The sequence below is a fragment of the Pteronotus mesoamericanus genome, unplaced genomic scaffold (assembly GCF_021234165.1).
Source record: "Pteronotus mesoamericanus isolate MK-2021 breed Mesoamerican mustached bat unplaced genomic scaffold, CSHL_Meso_final contig_24, whole genome shotgun sequence".
NCBI lineage: Eukaryota > Metazoa > Chordata > Mammalia > Chiroptera > Mormoopidae > Pteronotus > Pteronotus mesoamericanus.
In genome coordinates, this window is record NW_026555100.1 from 25,928,415 (window position 1) to 25,947,026 (window position 18,612).

The window sequence follows — 18,612 nt, forward strand, 5'->3', positions numbered from 1 at the left end:
AGTCATAATAATCTTAGTCACTGTCCAGCAGGAACATATTTCATTGTCTAAAGAGTCAGAGAATAGATTCTCCACTTAAAAAAGATGTTTTTTAGCTTGGTTCTAGAACACTTTCAAACACAGGAAATTCTTTGTCCTACAAACAAATCCTTTTAGACATGGCTTAAATATGCCAGTGATTAATGTCTAAATTTACCCAGAAATCAAGGCTATTGAAGTGAACTAGAATTCAACACCACGTATATACTTGTTGATATACAAAACTTATATAAATTACTTCATCAGATTACAAAAATACATCAGATTTTATCTATAAATTTCCATCAAGTAATAAATTACTTACTAAAAACATAAAAATAAAATAGGCAGATGTGTTTCTTCTCATTCAAGTGTGAAACGCACAGCAGTCCTGGCTCTGAGGGGCCACCACCACACCGGGACGGACGCACGTCACTTGGCATGAGCAGGCTGCAGAGTCCCCAGCAATCTGTCCCAGTGTGTGAAGTACGGGGCGAAGTTGCAGTTAAACTGAGAGTGATGCAAGTCGTGGTGCGCCACGCCCCCGTACCAGCCAAAAGGTACCAGCTTATGCGTGGACCAGGGAAATTCATACCCTGAATGGTCCTCCACTGACAGCCAGATGTTGACCACATGGAAGACCATGACGGTAAGCGGGTGACACTGGAGCAGCGTGATGTTCACCATGTCAAAGAAGCCCAAGGAAAACAGCTCCCAGGAGCTCATGTACTGCGTGGCCAGCGCGAACGAGGGCGAGTTCTTGTGGTGCATCTTGTGAAAGGTCCGGTACAGCCAAGGCACCTTGTGGTGCAGCACGTGCCACACGAAGAACTCAGCGTCGAAGAGCAGCAGGCACAACACGACGTGGGTCACCAGCTGAAGCAGCTCGGGGGCGTCAGGGGGCAGGAGAGCCGGGCCACTGGCCCAGTGCAGCAGCGTCGCAGGGAACACGAACACCAGGTGTTGGTAGAGCGTCTGCCCCAGGCAAGGCAGCAGCTGCCGCGCCGTTGGCGAGAAGTCGGGCTGGATCTTGTAGCCCCGCAGCGCGGGCACCCAGGGGCACAGGACGTCCAGAATCGCGAAGGGCAGGCAGCAGCCCACGTAGGTGGTGATGGAGAAGATGACCGGGAAGAAGGGAGACTGGGTGAAGGCTTCCCGGCTCCTCAGGCGGTCCCAGACGGGCTGCAGAAACAGCTGGCCGGAGTGACACAGGACGTGGGACTCGGAAATGTTGTGGCCGCTCATGGCGAGGCTGTTGACGGCAGCCGCTGCCGATCCTCGCGCCACACCGACTTTATTTAGGACGTGGCCCCGCCCTGAATGACGCCAGCTGCCTTTCGGCTCGCCATCCCGGCTGCGCTGCCGAGCAATGAATAATCCCCCAGAGGTGCAGAGTTGCTAAAATACACATCTGCAGCTGCATTTAATGGGCTTTTATATATGCAATAAGAATGGCACTTACTAACTTCATGTGCATGTAGAATTATGTTCTGCTTTTTAAAATTGACGTACAACTTACAAACGATGAAATGCATAGATCTTGAGAGTTTCTACGAGTTTAGACAACTCAATTCATCTGTCATCACCGCCCCCACACAAGGTAGGGAATATGTCCATTTCCGCCAGAAGGGGCTCCTTTCAATCAGGGCAGAATTACTTGTATTTTTAAATGCACACAAATAATCCCGTCTATGTGTATTCATAAAAACGCAAGTATAACTCCATTTTTAAAAACTTTTTAAAGTGACTTGACTTGTGTATTTCGGATCTTTTTCTGTCTGCCCACCTTGTATGCATTTAACCAGAAACCAGGGGCACACTGACCTTTCTCAGAGGGGATCGCGGGTCCCCAGCCACGCGCCGCTGCGATCAGCGCTTGAAATCGGAGAAGACCAGGTGGCCGGACCCGAACCTCTCCAGCTCCCGCCTCCGGAGGGGAGCTCTCCCGGCAGGTTCGCCACAAGCTCCAGATCCCACCTCACACAGACCCGCCCGGGGAGCGCGCAAACCCGCGCCGCCAATTGTCCCTTGTCCCTCGTGGCGCTATCAAGCTCGCAGACTGGCGACAAGACTGCTCCAGACTCCACGGCAAAAGATCAGACTCCATGGCGACTGTTAGGCTTCACTTTAGCGACAACAACAGCAACAAACAGTTCTGGGTTTAACATCTAGCGTCGGCCCACATCTGGCTGAAAAGGCGCAGCATCTCAGGAAGCAATGAAATCGGTCAAGCACCTACTTTGTTCCTTAAGGGGATATCGGCGTGTTCCTGAAGCCTCATGGAGCTGTTGGTTGCAGAAATGATGTCGCGCTTACCCTGCCCTTCCCTGGGGTGGCCTGGCGGCGTCCACTTGCCCTTCCACTCCCCACCCCTGCCCCCCACCCCGCCCCCGCCACTCCCGCAAACCATCCCAGGTGCAGAGCCAGACTGCAAGGCCGGCTCTATCCTTGAGTTTCTCCGCTGCCTAAGTGCGGCTGACTGGCCGGAGACTGAGCGTGAGGAGGTCGGTACTAGGAGAGCTCTGGGGAGCCCCCCTAGACCTGCAGAAACGTGGGAGGAGGGGAGCCGGCATTTGACCCGGGTGGCCAACATGCAATGCAAGGAACGCCTAGAGAATAGGTTTGGACAAAAACTTGGAAGCCATGGACACCAACTTTGTCTCTTGTGTCTGTGAGGTTGGAGCCAGTACTTCACTTCTCCAAACTCCCCACCCACCCCAAAGGAAATAAATAATAGCTATCTCATGAATCTATTTCGAGCATTAAATAGGAAAATTATAGTAATAATAATAAAGCTATCACATGGTGTCTGCAAGGCATCAGCTAAATGTTTTACTTAAAGCGATTTCACCCAATCCGTGGAAGTAGGCATTGTTGTTACAACTGTGATCTTACACATGTAAAACCATAGTGCCTGGCACACAGTAAACCTACAAAATAAGGCACATTATTTTAAATTTACGCTTCACATTTTATATAAAGAATAATGAAGTTTGCAATTAAAATCAACTAAAATTATGTAAAGAGAAGAAAAAGAAAGTCATGTATTGTGAGAAAAGAATAAAAACAACAAAAAAATAGACCAACATATCGGCCTAGAAATAAAACAATATATAGGATCTGTACATATACAGTACATACATCTGCATATTATACACATGGAATATAATAGGCCAATTTATAATACATAATTATATATTAATATATAACATGTAAGATATATATGGGATATATAGGATGTTACACACACACACACACCCCCCATAATAGGCCAATTCATAATTCAGAAACTCCCAATTAGTGTGTTTCCCAGAACTACCACTAATAGATTATGGATATTCCTTAGATGCCTGTTCTCTGAACCCCAAGTCTCTGGCTCTACTGCAGACTTAAAAACAAAAACAAAAAACCCTCAGTATGTCCTAAGATTACATTGATATCCTTCTTGTGTCTTAATGAGATAAAGGTTCAGAAGCAGCTTTGAGCTTCTTGACAGCCAATGCCAAAAAGGGAAGGAAGTGGAGTTTGCTCATGTTTTAGGTATCTGGATGGTAGCAGGGACAGTTACAATGCAGGCCCTTCAACTCCTGCTTGTGGGTTTTTTTCAGGTTAGAAAAGTTGTCATTTCTAGTCTCTTCTTCAATCTTCTCCCTCCTCCAATTCACTTTTAGTGCAACCCAGGATCATTCTTCTTTTCCATCCCTGGTAGGTATCACCTTGCGCTTGAATTTTGCATTGCTCAAGCAGCATCTCAGAGAGAAGAGGAAGAGTCCCTTCTCTTTTGCTCCTTTTTATATGATTTTTTAAAAATAAAAAGGTTTATTTGAGAATGACCTCACACTACTGAATATAGGATATGCCGTTTACTAAGTTTTCATTCCTGGGCTCCTCAGTCCTCCAAAAGAACCATCAAAGCTCACTTTCTCACACTTACAATTGAACTGTTCAGAAGTAAAATATCACTCAGATTTGCCCTCGACAGAAATTAAGTCTTCAAGTATCTGCTGGCACATGCTGTCCTTTTTGTGTGGTTTCAGCTACCAGGCATGCTTGTTTTAGATGTTCACACAGATTTTAAGTGGGTTGCATTGGCAGGTTTGCTTAATTCAGACTTAGCTATTTCATTGCTGTTAGGACTGACGCCTTTGAGCTCCCAGCCCCAACCAACCTATTCTTTTCCTTCTTTGCTTCTCCCATCCTCTATAGCTAAGTTGTTAGAATCTTCCCCATAAAGCCCCGTGCAGAAAGGCCTGGAAGCCATGGTTTCAGCACGATTCACCCAGGCTCTCCCCTCTTACTCTCAGCACATTGAAGAATAGGCACCAGCTCCTCTGCCTTTCCAACCCATGCAGCCACCAGGACAAAAGTTTATGTCCAATGTACAAGTTCCACAATCTCAGGGCAAGTGGTCAGTTAAAATATCATCAGCTGTCCAGTGTTACAGAGGATGCTGAAAAGTAGGCACAAGTTGTTGGGTGACCCAAAACAGTATCACTTAATAGAGCCAAATAAGCTCGAATCCTATTTATTCAGTTTTATTTTTTAATTTATTTTCAGAGAGAGAAAGGAAAAGAGAGAAATACTGATTTGTTGTTCCGCTTATTTATGCATTCATTGGTTGATTCTTGTATATGCCCTGATCAGGGATTGAACACACAGACTTGGTCTATTGAGACAATGCTCTAACCGACTGAGCTACAGGAAAAGGCAAATTGAACCCTATTTCGTCTTGACTGACATGGTGTCATTTTTTTCAACTGGCAAATGTGCATCTTTAAACATTTTTGATTGACACAAAATTGATTGAACTTGCTAGATGAATAGGTCTTTTTAGACACAGAGTCTATCATCTAGACTTTTTTTTCCCACAGTGCCAAGCATTACACTTTGCACATAATGAATATTCAAAAGTTACTTGTGGGCTGAATTTACATTTTAAAACATATTGGCTCTAAATTGAGGCTAAAAAATGGAACTTCTTTTTTGAGTACTGGTGATGTCCCCTGGAATGGTTTTCCCTAAAGGGGGCATTTAAATATTTCTAACGGCACTAGGACTTTGGTCACGCTATTTCTCGTGCTTCTCCATTTGATTTTGACTTCCTTTTTTTTTTTTTTTTTTTATCTTGGCATGGTCTTTCTGACAGGAATACCACGCCAAGATACAGTACAGGAATTCTGTCTTCTCTAGCTGTCCAAGGGATCAAGTTACTTTTCCCAAGAGTATAACAATTAAGTCTATGCACACGTAACACAATCTCAAAGTTATTTGGTACCAAGTCACCATAAGACTTCAGAAAAATAGAAAAGACTTCCTCCCCCTGCCAAAAAATAGGAAAGAACATGTACTTGGCAATGCGCATTACCTATGACATAATCTCTTTTCTGTATGACCTTCATGGTTGTTTCTTTCCCAAATGAGGTGAGACTATCAGCATCTATCTAACCGAAACAAACATTACCAAATATCAAAGATGAGAAGTGTAGTAACATCTTTAACTATAACACACTAAGACTCAGAGAGTGGATAATCTAATCTCTGGTTGTAAAAATGAAAACAGCCTCAGAAAAGTCAAGGCTAGCAGGGTCAAATAGCAAGTTACAGCCAAACTGAGAGCGAACCTGGTCAGTGTCAATTTCAAGATAGATGCCTCCGCATCAGAAGTGGTGCTGGGGTGGGGCATTGAAGTTGCATCTACAGGACAGTTTACAAAAGACTTGGAAAACGTTAATTACCCATGCCCAAACAGGGAGTGCTGATGAAGAGTAAGACACAGGTGCTGATGCATATTTGACTTTAAACACTCTTCATATTTTTGATCCATCTGGGTCATGTATATGTGGGTGCTTCTACTAACATTATTGGAACTCTCATCAACCCCTTTAAAATATTTAAAGCATAAAAAACCATTCCATTAAAAGGCATAATATTGCCTGTAAGGCAGAGAAAATACTCACCTCATCTGTCAAAGGGGTTGCTGCAAAGATCAAAGCCTTATGAGAAAGCTTAAAAAACCCACAAGGCATAATGTAAAGTGCAAAATATTTGTGTTAGTACTATTTAAAATGTGTGGACAGAGAAAGAAGTTTCTGCTTAGTTTGGAATGGAACTTGCAATCTGCACCTAGAATAATACAATAAATACTCTTGAATGAATTACTAACAGATTTTTTTAAATCAGAATTATTACAACCTGATGTTGCCTTTCAGGGGTCACATTCTGAAAATCTCTCCATACATTAAAAACTAAGTAACAAGAGTTAAAATTATAGTGTTATTTGAGATGTTTACATTGAACAAATTAATACTTTCAATACCCACAGAAACAAAATACATTATTTGGAAATAATATCAACAATTTTGGACCTTTGTAAGTGTGAGTCCTAAGGTTAAAGACATTTCCATTCCAAGAACCTCCCTGTCTGAGGTTCTGACTGCGCTATTAGGCAAATTTTTATTTTCATGTCACATTCGGGACACAGCTTTTCTTTGAGAACATTTTCCAGATCACATGCATCAGACAGAATTAGTCGTAATCCTCGAAAAGACCACAGATACAGTGGATCTCATCAGTCCTCAAATTCTAAACTGGTTCCTGAATCAACAACAGATCGCTGCCTTTCCCAGAGGGACTAGACAAAGCCTCCTTATGAAAAGGTTTGGAAGGAAAGCCACGAGTGCCCTCCTATGGCGAAATTAAAAAATCAACTTTGTTCTCCAGAGCCCTAGCCAAGAATCTTGTACCTGGTTGGCCAAACCAGTTTGCCTTGATCAAAGGAGAAGAAAGTGTTCTTTTTAGTGGGGGACGAGGCCAGCGAGAATGGTGTCCTGCTAAGGATGTATATCCTTCATATCTAGTAGAGTTTTGCTCCTTTCTGTGGTTGCCACGAAAAAACAGATTCCATTTCAGTTCTGTGCAGTCCCAGACGTTACATGTCATCTTATTTTACTTTGCTAAATGACTAAGTCCACTGTTTTCCACACATTTTGTCTGTCCACACATTTATTGATTCACTAGAGTCTAAGCTGCGTGTAAGATTTGGGGTAAGATATAGCTCCCATGCTGAAGCTCACAGAGTAGCGGGAAAGATCACACTAGACCCCCAAACCTAGGTGCCGGGGCCCCTGCACCATAACTTGTCTTTGCGAGCTTCTGTTGCTTCATTTGTTCATGGAGGGAGGGGGATGGACAGTCCTCGAATCCATGGTCCTACCTGTAACAGGCCACTACCTGCAGATGGGGGTAATCACTGCTGAGTCTCCACTCAGCCGCATTCAGTGGACCCTGAGGGATGACGTTGAAGGCCAGTGTTTCCAAACTATCCCCAATGCTCCTTGGGTTTGAGACCACCCTCTGCTCCCCATTGGAGAGGCTCAAACGTTCATAGGCAGTATCAGTGAGGTTTACAAGGAGTCAGGAAGAGGCAGAAAAGATGAGAAAGAAAAGCCTAAGTCTTACCAAAAGAGAAAGGGAAGTAGAGAACGGCTATTAATCAAAGAACACATTAACACACAATCCTGCAAGCCTATGAGGCTGAGTTTTATTGAAAAGTTTAAATGACTTCTTACATGTTACAAAGTAGTATTATGCTATCTCCACATATTAGCCGATGTCAAGTACTGTTTATTATTGCAGCTAAAGTTAATTATATCAGAAAAACATATCAATGGTTATTCTGTCCATCTGACAATACTGTAAGGAAAAAAGGCTGTGAGAAAAGCAGGTGAGCCTGGGCTTCCCGCCACAGGGGTGCAAATCAGGAGTAGTAAAAACATGCGCACATACAAAACTAAAAAACAAAGTGATTCCCTGAGCTTTAATCTTAAAGCGTTCACTCATCTTGAAGCATTCACGTTCACATTTCTTTCAAGTGAAAATGGTTAGGACACTCCTCGGGGATCCGAGAAGCCTCAGGGCTTCTGCTTCACACACTGAGCTACACCAGTTGGTTAAGAGAGTACATTAATTTCAGGAAAAACAGTGGTATCATCTCTCCACAGCACTTTTCTTCTCAAACAAGTGGATTTATGACCTGAGTCACAATTAAAAGTTCATGAACACACATGGTTGCATGTATCCATCTTCAAGTATTTATAATACAGCTGTTGTTTTTTTAATGAGTGGCATTTGTTCTTGAGGACGTCAGCAAATTAGTTTGCTTCACCTGAGCAATTTAAACTTTTGCTAAATAACAGCTATCACAGATAGATTTGCTGGAGTTCATTATAGCATCTTTACAACTGACACAGCGGGAGTGTCACTAGATTTGACTCGGCCTCTACAGCATGAGGAGATGAGAAAGTGTCCTCCAGGTCCCCAGATACAGGGCCATTCCACTGGACAGCCTCTCAGGGCCAAGAGATGAGAACTGGGTGCTTATCCACTGAGTTTTCCTCAAATCAGTGTCAGATTATTTAACAATGAACAGCACAGTCTAAAAGTTACAAGACAGGTGTCGATGTGTGCTCTGTGAGGGTAAAAAAAGAAATACGGTACATTTTAACTTGTATGGATAAGCAGAAGGGTTACGACCTTTCACAAATCAGTGATATTTTTAGAAGACTCAAAGAAACTACACCATGGTTAGGACACCAGCTGCACATTTGGCCATGATTAAATAACAAAAAAAAAAGCGAATGCGTTTCTAACCCTAACTGGAAGGAACTGGTCATCTTCCACATCATAATTTTCTTGGATATAAAAATATAAAAGGCCTGGGAAGGAAAAAGAAGTACTTTAGAAAAATGGAGCCAACGGATCGTGGGCATGATTCGATCACTGACTTGGCGATGACAAATGTCTCCACCTGCCTTTCACTGGTACTTCCTCATGAGGTCCACCATTTCATTATAGAGCCGCCAAGGGGCATCCAAGCCCCAGATAAAGTCGAGATGATTCCACTCTGGGATGTACTCGTGGTACACCAAGTTGGTGATCTCAGTCAGTAAGACACTGATGTCCCTGGTGTCCGCGAGCAAGTCCCGACCCCCACTCCAAACGGCAGTCGGCACAGGCATGTCTTTCACATTGTAAGCAGGAGGGTGAGTCTATAAGAAAAACCCACAGAAAAGTTTGTTGTGGTTGTTTTAATATACAAACACGCAATCGACAATCTCCATTAAACAATGATTAATTCATTGAGAATAAAAGACTAAATTTTGAAAATCACTCTCAGTTTACTTTTCACATCACTATTGCCGGCACAAAAAGAAACCTATACCACAATGAAAGAACAGTTACTATAGTAACACAGTTGGTATGGTAACAAGTTGTTTAAATGCCCGGGAAGGAAGGTCTACTCCCAGGTAGCTGATTCAAAGCAACAGAACCAAGTAGTTGGGAAGAGGCAATGGAGGAGTCCATACCTTCCTCCTATCCCTCCCTCTGGGGAACAACACAAGTCACAGAAGTTTTCTAAGCCTCAGTTTCCTCATCTTTAATAATAGTAATCATTATCATCATCACAGGGAAGTTGTAAAAATTAAATAAAACATGGCAAAGTGCCTTACACTTCAGAGTACTTAGCACTCGAAAATGGTAAATTCATTGGTATACAGAAGAAAAGGCTTAGGCAGTGTACTCTGGCCACGGCCCTCCAGCTACCAGATGACAGATCTAGGCTTGTCTGACTCTCAAGTCTGTGTTCCTGATCACTGTGTGTCCCATATAACAGTGACAGTGACAGCTGGTACTCAGGGCCCAGGAAAGAACAAAGAGGGAAGGCTCGGTCCACAACACTAACCACAAAGCTCAGGCTGCGCTGGAATGGAAACGCCATCTATTCAACTCTCCCAAACCTTTCCTCAGCACCTGAGCCCAGCCAGAACCCTGGTAACTGCCTTCTGGGATGAGTTTTCAGGGCCCATCATGTCTAAAAACGTTGAAGACTTTACCTGGTTGTAATGAAAATAATTCTTGGCACTGCTCCCCCAGTCAAAGGCTTGAAACTTATGCAATTTAACATTCTGAAAAGAAGATAATTTGGAAAAAAGTTATCTGGCATAGATGTTTGAGATAACATCACAGGTTGCTAGAGTTACCCACATCCTTAGAAATCAATTTTACACCAATACCCAGATTTACTTTTCATTTCCAAACTGTAATTTAAAATAAATGGCATTATTTTGGCCTCCTTTATTAAATGACTCAGTTTCTCACTGTATGATTGGAAAGTAACTATTGCATGACCCAATAAAGCAGCTATACACACACTGTGAATTATTCAGGGTAGAGTGAAAGTAGGTTTGCAGTTGTGAGTAAGCAAAACACAGAGTTTTATTCTTGTACTATTATTTATTAATTATTGTGTTATTTTCCATACTAACAACCCTAAACCTACTTTTTCCTCATCTTATACTACAGCAATAGTTATGCCCATTGGAAAAACTTTATGCTGACATTCTTTAACTGAAATGTAGTCAAACTTTTCAAAGAGTAAACTGTCTTATTTGGGAAATATATATATTACATATAATATATTGATTAACATATATTTATGTGGATTAATAGATATTTATATGGATTAATAAAATATTTATATTATACTATTAATATTAATTATATATCACATATTTATATGGATTAATATAAACATTTTCTACCTATATATGGATTAACAGTTACATATGCTTATATATAATCTACATATTTTCTATATATCCTCTACTTGACTACTTATATTATTTAATATTTTAATGATTTTATTGATTTGGCACTTTTTCTTGAGTACCAGTATCAGCATAATCACCAAATTGTACTGCACACCAGCACAGTTCTAACTAGTTGAGGATTCCAGTCATGAAATAATATTGTATAAAAAATTTAAACTTATGCATAGGTAGTGTAATGTAAAAGTATTAACAAAAGACACTTAGTTTTTAAATTTAAAGTGATGCAAATTCATACCTCCTCTATATCCGCAAATTAAAAATGCCAAGGATGAAATCCAAAATTGGCAAGCCAAATGAATTGGAAACTGTTCCAACTTTGGCCAGAGGGTGGCGTCTGGTAAAGAGGAAAAACCTCGACATTCCTTGTCTCAACTGCTTTTGATTTATGTGAGGTTTCAATTCTTATCAATTGCATAAAATTCTACTGTTTGATGTAATAAAAGGCAGTGTGAGATGTGACACTACAGGGATTTCTGCAGGAGAAACATTAGCATCTGCTTTTGCCGTTGCAAATGACGGCAAAATACCTGCGGCATATCTGGCAAGCAGAACAAAACACGGATTTGCAGCATCTGTTAGTTCATCTGTGCTCTAGCTCTAGTTGTCAGTGCAAGCTATTCTGCCACTGTTGACAGTTTATCACTTTCTCACATGTCTTTCAGCATTTATTAAAGCACCCAATGTGAGCACGGAATACACTGGAAAAGCCTGCCTAGGGATCAGACTGAACTTCTAAACTTGACTCTTGTGCTCAGGGTCATCGCCACTTGAAAGGGAATCTCTGAAGGACGGAAATGTGAAGATGATTATTTATAGTCACAAAAACAGGGCAATAAGCTAAAGTCCAATAGTAGATATTTGGTTAAATACATCGTTACATCGATATGCGACTTTCATAAATATAATAACATAGGAAGAGAAGTAAGAATAATGTTTATAAATAACATTATGTGGGGGAAAAGAAAATGAAAGTGAACAAGTTCTATGGTTACACTTACATGATAATCATATGTGGCCAAAGATCAGGAGAAAATATACTATTAGGCTATTAGGATAGTTGTTTTTTTAAGTATCATTTTAAAAATTATTTTTACATCTTGAATGGTAATAAAAATGTCAATAGGTTCAACTTTTCTAAAGTACAATATGTATCAGAAGTCTTAAAATTATGCATACCCTCTCACCACTGAGTCTACTTCTACAACTGTACCCAATAAAATAATTTACTGTATAAGAAAAGATCTTTAACTCAAGAATATTTGTCCAAGAATGTTTACTATTACAAAAAGAAAAAAAGCTATCATAGAAAAAATAGCAGTAACAATAATAACTATAACATTAATAATAATAGTTCAAGCAAAGAAAAACTGTCCTCAGTTACAAATATTTTACAATTTAGCTATTGGCCTGGAAATGCATTTTTGATTACAACAGAGACGCTAATTGCCCATGCTTGCCATCTTCCTTAATCCCTGAAGCTTTCGCTAAGCACATGGCTGCCAGGGTTAAGAACCACATCCCTTATGTGCTTCCATCCTGTGGCTGGAACATACATGGAGGCCACCCAGTCTCGCTCAGATAGAAGAGGACAGTGTGCCAGGGACGGCAGAGCCCCAGCGCCGAGGGAACTGGGGCCACGTGTGGCTTCCGGGAGCTTCGTCACACCCCCTCCACCACAATCCGGTGCCGCTGATGCCTGGACTGTATCGTAAGACAAACTGGAAGCTGCGTTTTGGCGTCTCTGATTCAGCATCTTAGAAATAATATGCTATTTAATTATTTTTTTAAATGTTACTACCAAAATGTGCACATAGTATGATTGTACCTTTGTAATGAAAACAATTATACCAAAAAAATGTAATCTGACACTGAGAGATTTCAGGACATGCCACCAAAATATGCTGCTTAGGCCATTTTAATTATTGATTTAAAGGCACCTGCAAAACAGCAGCTGCAAGGAGGGTACTCTGACCTTCCATTTTCTCTCTAAAAGCGAGATATAAAATTCCCAAGTGAAAGAAACCATCCCTGTACCAGAAGGAAGAAATGTTCTTATCACCAGAGACGGGGGGAGGCCTAGAGAAATTGTACAAAAAGACCTGGTTAAAATAACTCTTATCTCCTTTATTTTAGTTACTTTTGTATGGTTGCTACTCTTTGTTCAACCTAGTATATAAGCTCTTAGGTCTAGTCACTTCTTTGAGTCTTCCCTTTTCTTCTAAGAGCTCCTATGCACATAGAAATAAAATTCATGTGTTTTTCTCCTGTTAATGTCTTATGTCAGTCCCAGACAGATATCCTAAGAGGGGTAAAGGAAAATTTTAACTTCCTCTACAATACCAACACACCAATAGTAGTTATCCCTGGTAGTAGACACATGGGGGATTTATTTTCTTCTTTGTAATCATGTATTTTTAAACTTCATAATGGACGCGTATTACATGTATAATAAAAATTATGCTAAATGTTGTTTTATAATGGTTTAAAGAGCCTATCTGATGTACACTGTTCTTTGGGGGGGGGGGGGGGGGGGGGGCGTTGTGTTTTTTTGGCAGTAGGCTTCAAACAACAGAGAACATCAGAATCATATGAGGGACTTCTTAGCATGGAGATCCCAGGAACATACCTCCAGGAATCTGAACTCTCCACAGGTCATGGGTAGGCCCAAGAACCTGAATTTTTTATAGCATCCTAAATATTTCTGAACAACATGGGAACAGTAGGTTAGGGTCAGCCTCCTTCCCATGGGAGTGGGGACCCGGGCCCTGGGCACGGCCAGCAAGGGGACTGATGGAGGCTCGGCTTCAGGGGGGCGGGGGGAGGGCGGGAAGGGGGAGGTCTCTAAAACTCTTCAGCTTTATAAACGGAATAAGGTTTGTACACTAAACTTAAAAGCCCAGTAAAGAACTAGGTTTTTGGACTGTCTAACCACTACACTATAAACCTGAAACTAATACAAAATAAAACTGAATGTATGCTGTAGTTGAAAAAAAATTTTAATTTAAGAAATATATTTTTTAAAAGTAGGAAACAAAAAAATAAACATGTACAGAGTTACATGTAAAAAAAACTAGGTTTTGGAACTGTTTAAAAAATTAGAATTGTAACTATTTAAACAAACAGTAAAATTCTGAATGTACTATGAATAAAATGGCCTTAAAGGACACCTCCAAACTCCTACCCAGGAACCCCCAAACTTCACAGCTGAACGGTCGCCCTTAGCCTGCCAGCGCCCAGGCGCCACACCTCCAGCAGAAGCCTCGCCCAGCAGGCCCCAGGGCAGCCCCAGCCAGCGAGCACCTGACAGGCACAGTGGCGGCAGCCCCTGGCCACCAGCCCAGAGGGGGGCGAACCAAAGAGAAGGCCCTGTGAAACAGCTGCACGAAACCACCATTCTCAACAAAGACGCTACAGGGAGCAGAATGCCGGAACATTCACAGGGCACATTCCAATGTGGTTAGAACCTAAAACCACAATGGGGCCCCAGAGCAGTGCTCTGAACCTCAGTCTGCGGCCTTTGACCTTGGCCTGCTGCTAGATTACAGGGGCTGGGATGCAAACAGAAGCCTGGATTGCAACCGATCCAAGAGCTCTTCCGCACACCCAGCTCGTGTCGAGGCCTGCCCCGTGGCGGGGGCGGGCGTGGGGGGGCGGTGAGGGAACACTTCTGCAGTATACAACAGCGCCCTCTGACAGTCCTGTCTGCCACAGTCTCAAAAGTCCCCTGCAAGGTGGGGTCTGGCCGTCCTCTGCACTTTACAGAGGCATGTGGCATAGCACACACATGGGCTGCTGTGGTCACTAAGCTGGGTAGTTTCGCATCCGCCTTCCACTTGGCCGGTCCTTCTCCCCGCGAAGTGCACCAACTCCTGAGGTGACAGGTACTGGACCTTTTAAAAAAAGTGTCCACTAGGTGGGAGCGTAAAAAGTGTTTACAAAAGGTAGGGGGGCTTTGGTGATAGGGCACACAAAGAAAACAAGCGACCATGAACAGAAATGTGGCTGAGGAGAAAAGCAGGAGGCCTGAATGGACAACGGTGATTTTGAGAACTTTTCAGTTTCAGGACTTTTCTTGAGGGGTAAGGGTGAGCTCTTCAGCATATCAACTACCTGTATTCCCAATGCCCCTCATCTAAGCCACAGGAGACGGGCACTGAGTCACTGATATCTAACACTGGGCCTTACGGTCACTACAAGGGGCCAAAAGCCTCAGGCACAGTCCTGCCTAGTTTCTTCGGGACCAGCCCCGGCAGAGGTGAACTACAGCCCTCCCAGCTGACGAAGGACACTAACCCCTCAGCAGCGAACCGAGTGAACCACTGATACACATGACAACCGGTATGAATCTCCAAATCGTTAAGCTGAGTAAGAGACGTCACACAAGCACAAGTATATATTGTATCATTATACAAAGCTCTAGAAAATGCAAACTAACCTATGTGAACGAAAGCAGATCAGTGGTTATTTGGAGACAGTGATGAAAAGGGTGAAGTGGGGGGGTTTTAAAAGGGGGCACGGGAAAACTTTGGGGGGAGATGGGTTCACTGCCTTAATTGTGGTGATGGTTTCATGGGCATATACCTACATCAAAACATACTAAATTGAACACTTTGAATATTGTATGCTATGCCACTTACATGTCCATAAAGATGTTTTTAAAAAAAATAAAAGCAGAGATCCTGCAGCCTACATGAATTAGAATCTCTAGGGATGGGACACAGGAGCCTTTGTTTTTAAAAGCCTGGACTGCAGCTACTCCAACAGCTCTACCACCAATTAACTCCCCTTGAGACAGGCTAAGCCTCTCTTAGATGGACGGGAATGTCCTTCACTTTTTTTTAATCCTCTCCCTAGGACATGTTTATTGATTTTAGGGGTGGGGAAAGAGGCAGAGAAATATCCATCGGTTGCCCCACCCCGGCACGTGCCCCTCTGGTGATCAAACCCACAATCCAGGCAGGTATGTGCCCTGACCAGGAATCGAACCCTCCAACCTTCGGTGCATGAGATGACGCCCCAACCACCAACCAACTGAGCCACCCAGCCAAGGGCCAATTACTTCTTGAGCTTCTCCTAGAAAAGATTAAGGTCTCACTTGAGCACTCAATTCCAGCCCAGGGGAAACCTGGAGAACAAAGAGATCCACTCTGCTCGCCTCTGGCCTGCGGGAGAGCCTGGAAGGAGGAGAAAGCAGCAGCCCCGAGCTGCGTGAGCCAGACGGGCGGCAGTTCCCGGAGCCAGACTCTCTATCAGTGTGCGTGCCCTCTGCTGGTGACACCCTTACATTTCTTAAACAATATTTTCTTAAAAGTACACCTTTAAAGTAACTGATGATTCTGATGCAGGCAGTAACAGCCCAATGTTTGGAAAGTAGTATCCAGGACACCCACCGTATCTTGGTTTGAGGCTTAAAAGGTAAGTGGTTTTTATTTAAAATGTTGGGGGAGAGATTGCACAAAAATAGGGTCTGATGCAAAAATAAGGTCCTGACATATTGTTAGGTTAAAAAAAAGAGGCAAGTTACAAAAGAGTAAGTAAAAGAAAATAAATTAATTCTATTTCTACGGTACAACTATTATTTCTATCTATATCTTTAACTACTTCTTTCTGAAATGATATGCGGCAGGAGGTATAGAGTAGAATGCAGAGACATTTCAAATCTCTGGGTACACACTCTCTATCTCTGCGTAAGATTATAGAATAATTCTATTTTTTTTACTCTTAGAAGAGAGTTTTATTATTTTTGGCATATGTGTAATTTCTAAATTTTCTAGAATGAACATGCATTACTTTTGTGATAGGTGATAAAACAATCAAGCTCTATTTTAAAAGTTAGTGGTTCCCATTCTTCCATGACTGGTTTATCCACTGATGTTTCAGCATACTATGTTCATAGGATAATGCTGAAATAGCAGCTTCTATCTCCAAAGTGGTTCCAAAATCTTGTTTTATGAAGGAACACAGGAATAAAATAAATCTGAGGCCCTGGCCAGGTAGCTCAGTTGGTTAGGAGTATCATCCTGATATGCCAAGGTTGCAGGTTCAATCCCTAATCAGGCACATAGAAGAATCAACCAATGAATGCATAAATAAGTGGGACAACAAATCAATGTTTCCCTCTCTCTCTCCACCCCCACCCCTTCCTCAGTCTCCAAAATCAATATATAAAAATTTTCAAAAAATATATAGATAAGTAAATAAGGGACTTAATGAAGAACTGACAGAGAGGAGAGAAGGGGAAAGAAACAAAGAAGTGAACCCCAACAGCTGTTTGGTGAGCTCACACATACAGTACAATTTGTCCCAGGGAGGATTACAAAAGCAACACACATACACAAAGGCAAGGATCCACGACTCTGGGGAAGGACATCTGCTCAGCTTCATAAACAGGCTGTCTTTCTATTTGGAAAAGGCTTGCAAACAGGTGCTTCATGAGATGCAGAGATCATTCTAACGCTGATTTGACACAAATCCCACCTGCACTCCCAAATGCCTACCTGGCTCCAGTGTATCATATTTTGCACAGAAGTCCCAGCAGGAGAGTGTGTTATATACACAGCCACTCTAGACTGAAGAAAAAAAAGTGTCAAAATAAAGAATTAAAAAATAGTGTTAAGGAGGCATTGATAATATACAAATTTCCCACTTCAAAGCATTAAAAGCCAGAAAGCTACAATCTCAAATATATGAGACGAAGGGCAGGAAAGAATTATTTGACAAAAAATATGTCCTATAAAAATTGGAACAAACACACACACACAGAGAGCAACACGGTAACTATAGGGGCTGAGATTACTGCTCATTTTTATTCTCTTTTTCATGCTTTTCTGAATTTCCAAAATTTTATGTAACAATTATACCTTACCTTTATCATCAGAAACAAGAAAAATTATTATCACTTTTAAAACACTGCCTAGAACCTTCCAGAACATTAAAACCTACTTTCAATAGGCAATATTACAAACTACAAATAGATTCAGAAACACTAGCATATTGTTGGCCAAGAATTTACATTTTCTAAAATAAATAAATGATTCCAAAGTTAAACAATTATAATAATTTGTAAAAGAAACAAATAACTGGAATACATGGAAGTATCGAGACCTAAGTGACGAGCGATCTCCCCATTCGGTAGTGCCTGTGCAGAGACAACGTAGGAAGTGACCGTGGCCTGAGGAGAGCAGCAGATGGTGTTCCAGGCACTCGCTGAAGTCGATTCTCATGCCTCTTAAATGAGAGACCCATCAGAGCTCTAGCGATGCCATTCCTACCTCTCCAGCATCCTCCAACACTAATAACCACATTCACAGATAAAATAAAAGCACTGAACGTTTAAAGCAAGTCTTACTATGACCATACATACCATATTTAAGTTCCTCTCATTGAATCCACATAGAACAAAAAGGATATTTCCACAAAGCTCCTTCAGAACAACATGACTGCAAACATGAACACTCAGCCACTTCAAAAATGCACTCTGGGGAAGAAATTCTTTGACTCCGAATAAATCCTGCAAGGTAAAAAGAAACCCAAGAATATCTCTGCATTTCACCCTGACACACGGGCCCCCAGGACTCCCCTCAGAAGCGACAGATGGCCTCAGGAGAGAAGCGAAAACCGGCGGACATTCCAACTACAGTACTTATGCAATGTGGTTAGTAAGGCACCAGCAGATGTCACACATGCGTGTTTCAAGTTTCCAATAAAGAAAAGGAGGCAGAAAATCAAGTAAATTCCCACCAGCTTTTATAGTGGAAAAGGGCCTTAAAGACCACTCATCCCAGGACAATCCCCAAGGAGTTTTACTCGACTGTGGTGGGTTGGTAGTGATTCTGAGAAAGGGTAGAAACAGTGACTGGTCAGCAATGCGTCTGCCTAGGGCACGAACATCTAATTTGATTCTACTGGCCAGTGAGCCAAACTC

General features: G+C 42.0%; 2 protein-coding genes across 4 annotated transcripts in view; both read right to left on the reverse strand.

Annotated features, from left to right (window-relative positions):
• Window positions 1–450: 450 nt before the first annotated feature.
• On the reverse strand, window positions 451–1,263 carry CH25H (cholesterol 25-hydroxylase). Its single transcript, XM_054572463.1, has one exon. The coding sequence runs from the start codon at window positions 1,261–1,263 to the stop codon at window positions 451–453; it is 813 nt and encodes a 270-aa protein (XP_054428438.1).
• Window positions 1,264–7,542: 6,279 nt separating this feature from the next.
• Window positions 7,543–18,612, reverse strand: part of LIPA (lipase A, lysosomal acid type) — a 31,151-nt gene continuing 20,081 nt past the window's right edge. For 2 of the 3 annotated variants that reach the window (XM_054572809.1, XM_054572808.1), the window contains exons 7-10: window positions 18,052–18,198; window positions 17,186–17,257; window positions 9,912–9,983; window positions 7,543–9,065 (exon numbers count right to left, since the gene is read on the reverse strand). In XM_054572809.1, coding sequence (XP_054428784.1) covers window positions 8,832–9,065; window positions 9,912–9,983; window positions 17,186–17,257; window positions 18,052–18,198 — 525 coding nt within the window. In that variant the 3' untranslated portion in view covers window positions 7,543–8,831. The remainder of the gene's footprint in view (window positions 9,066–9,911; window positions 9,984–17,185; window positions 17,258–18,051; window positions 18,199–18,612) is intronic. The other variant, XM_054572810.1, reaches the window with a different exon arrangement.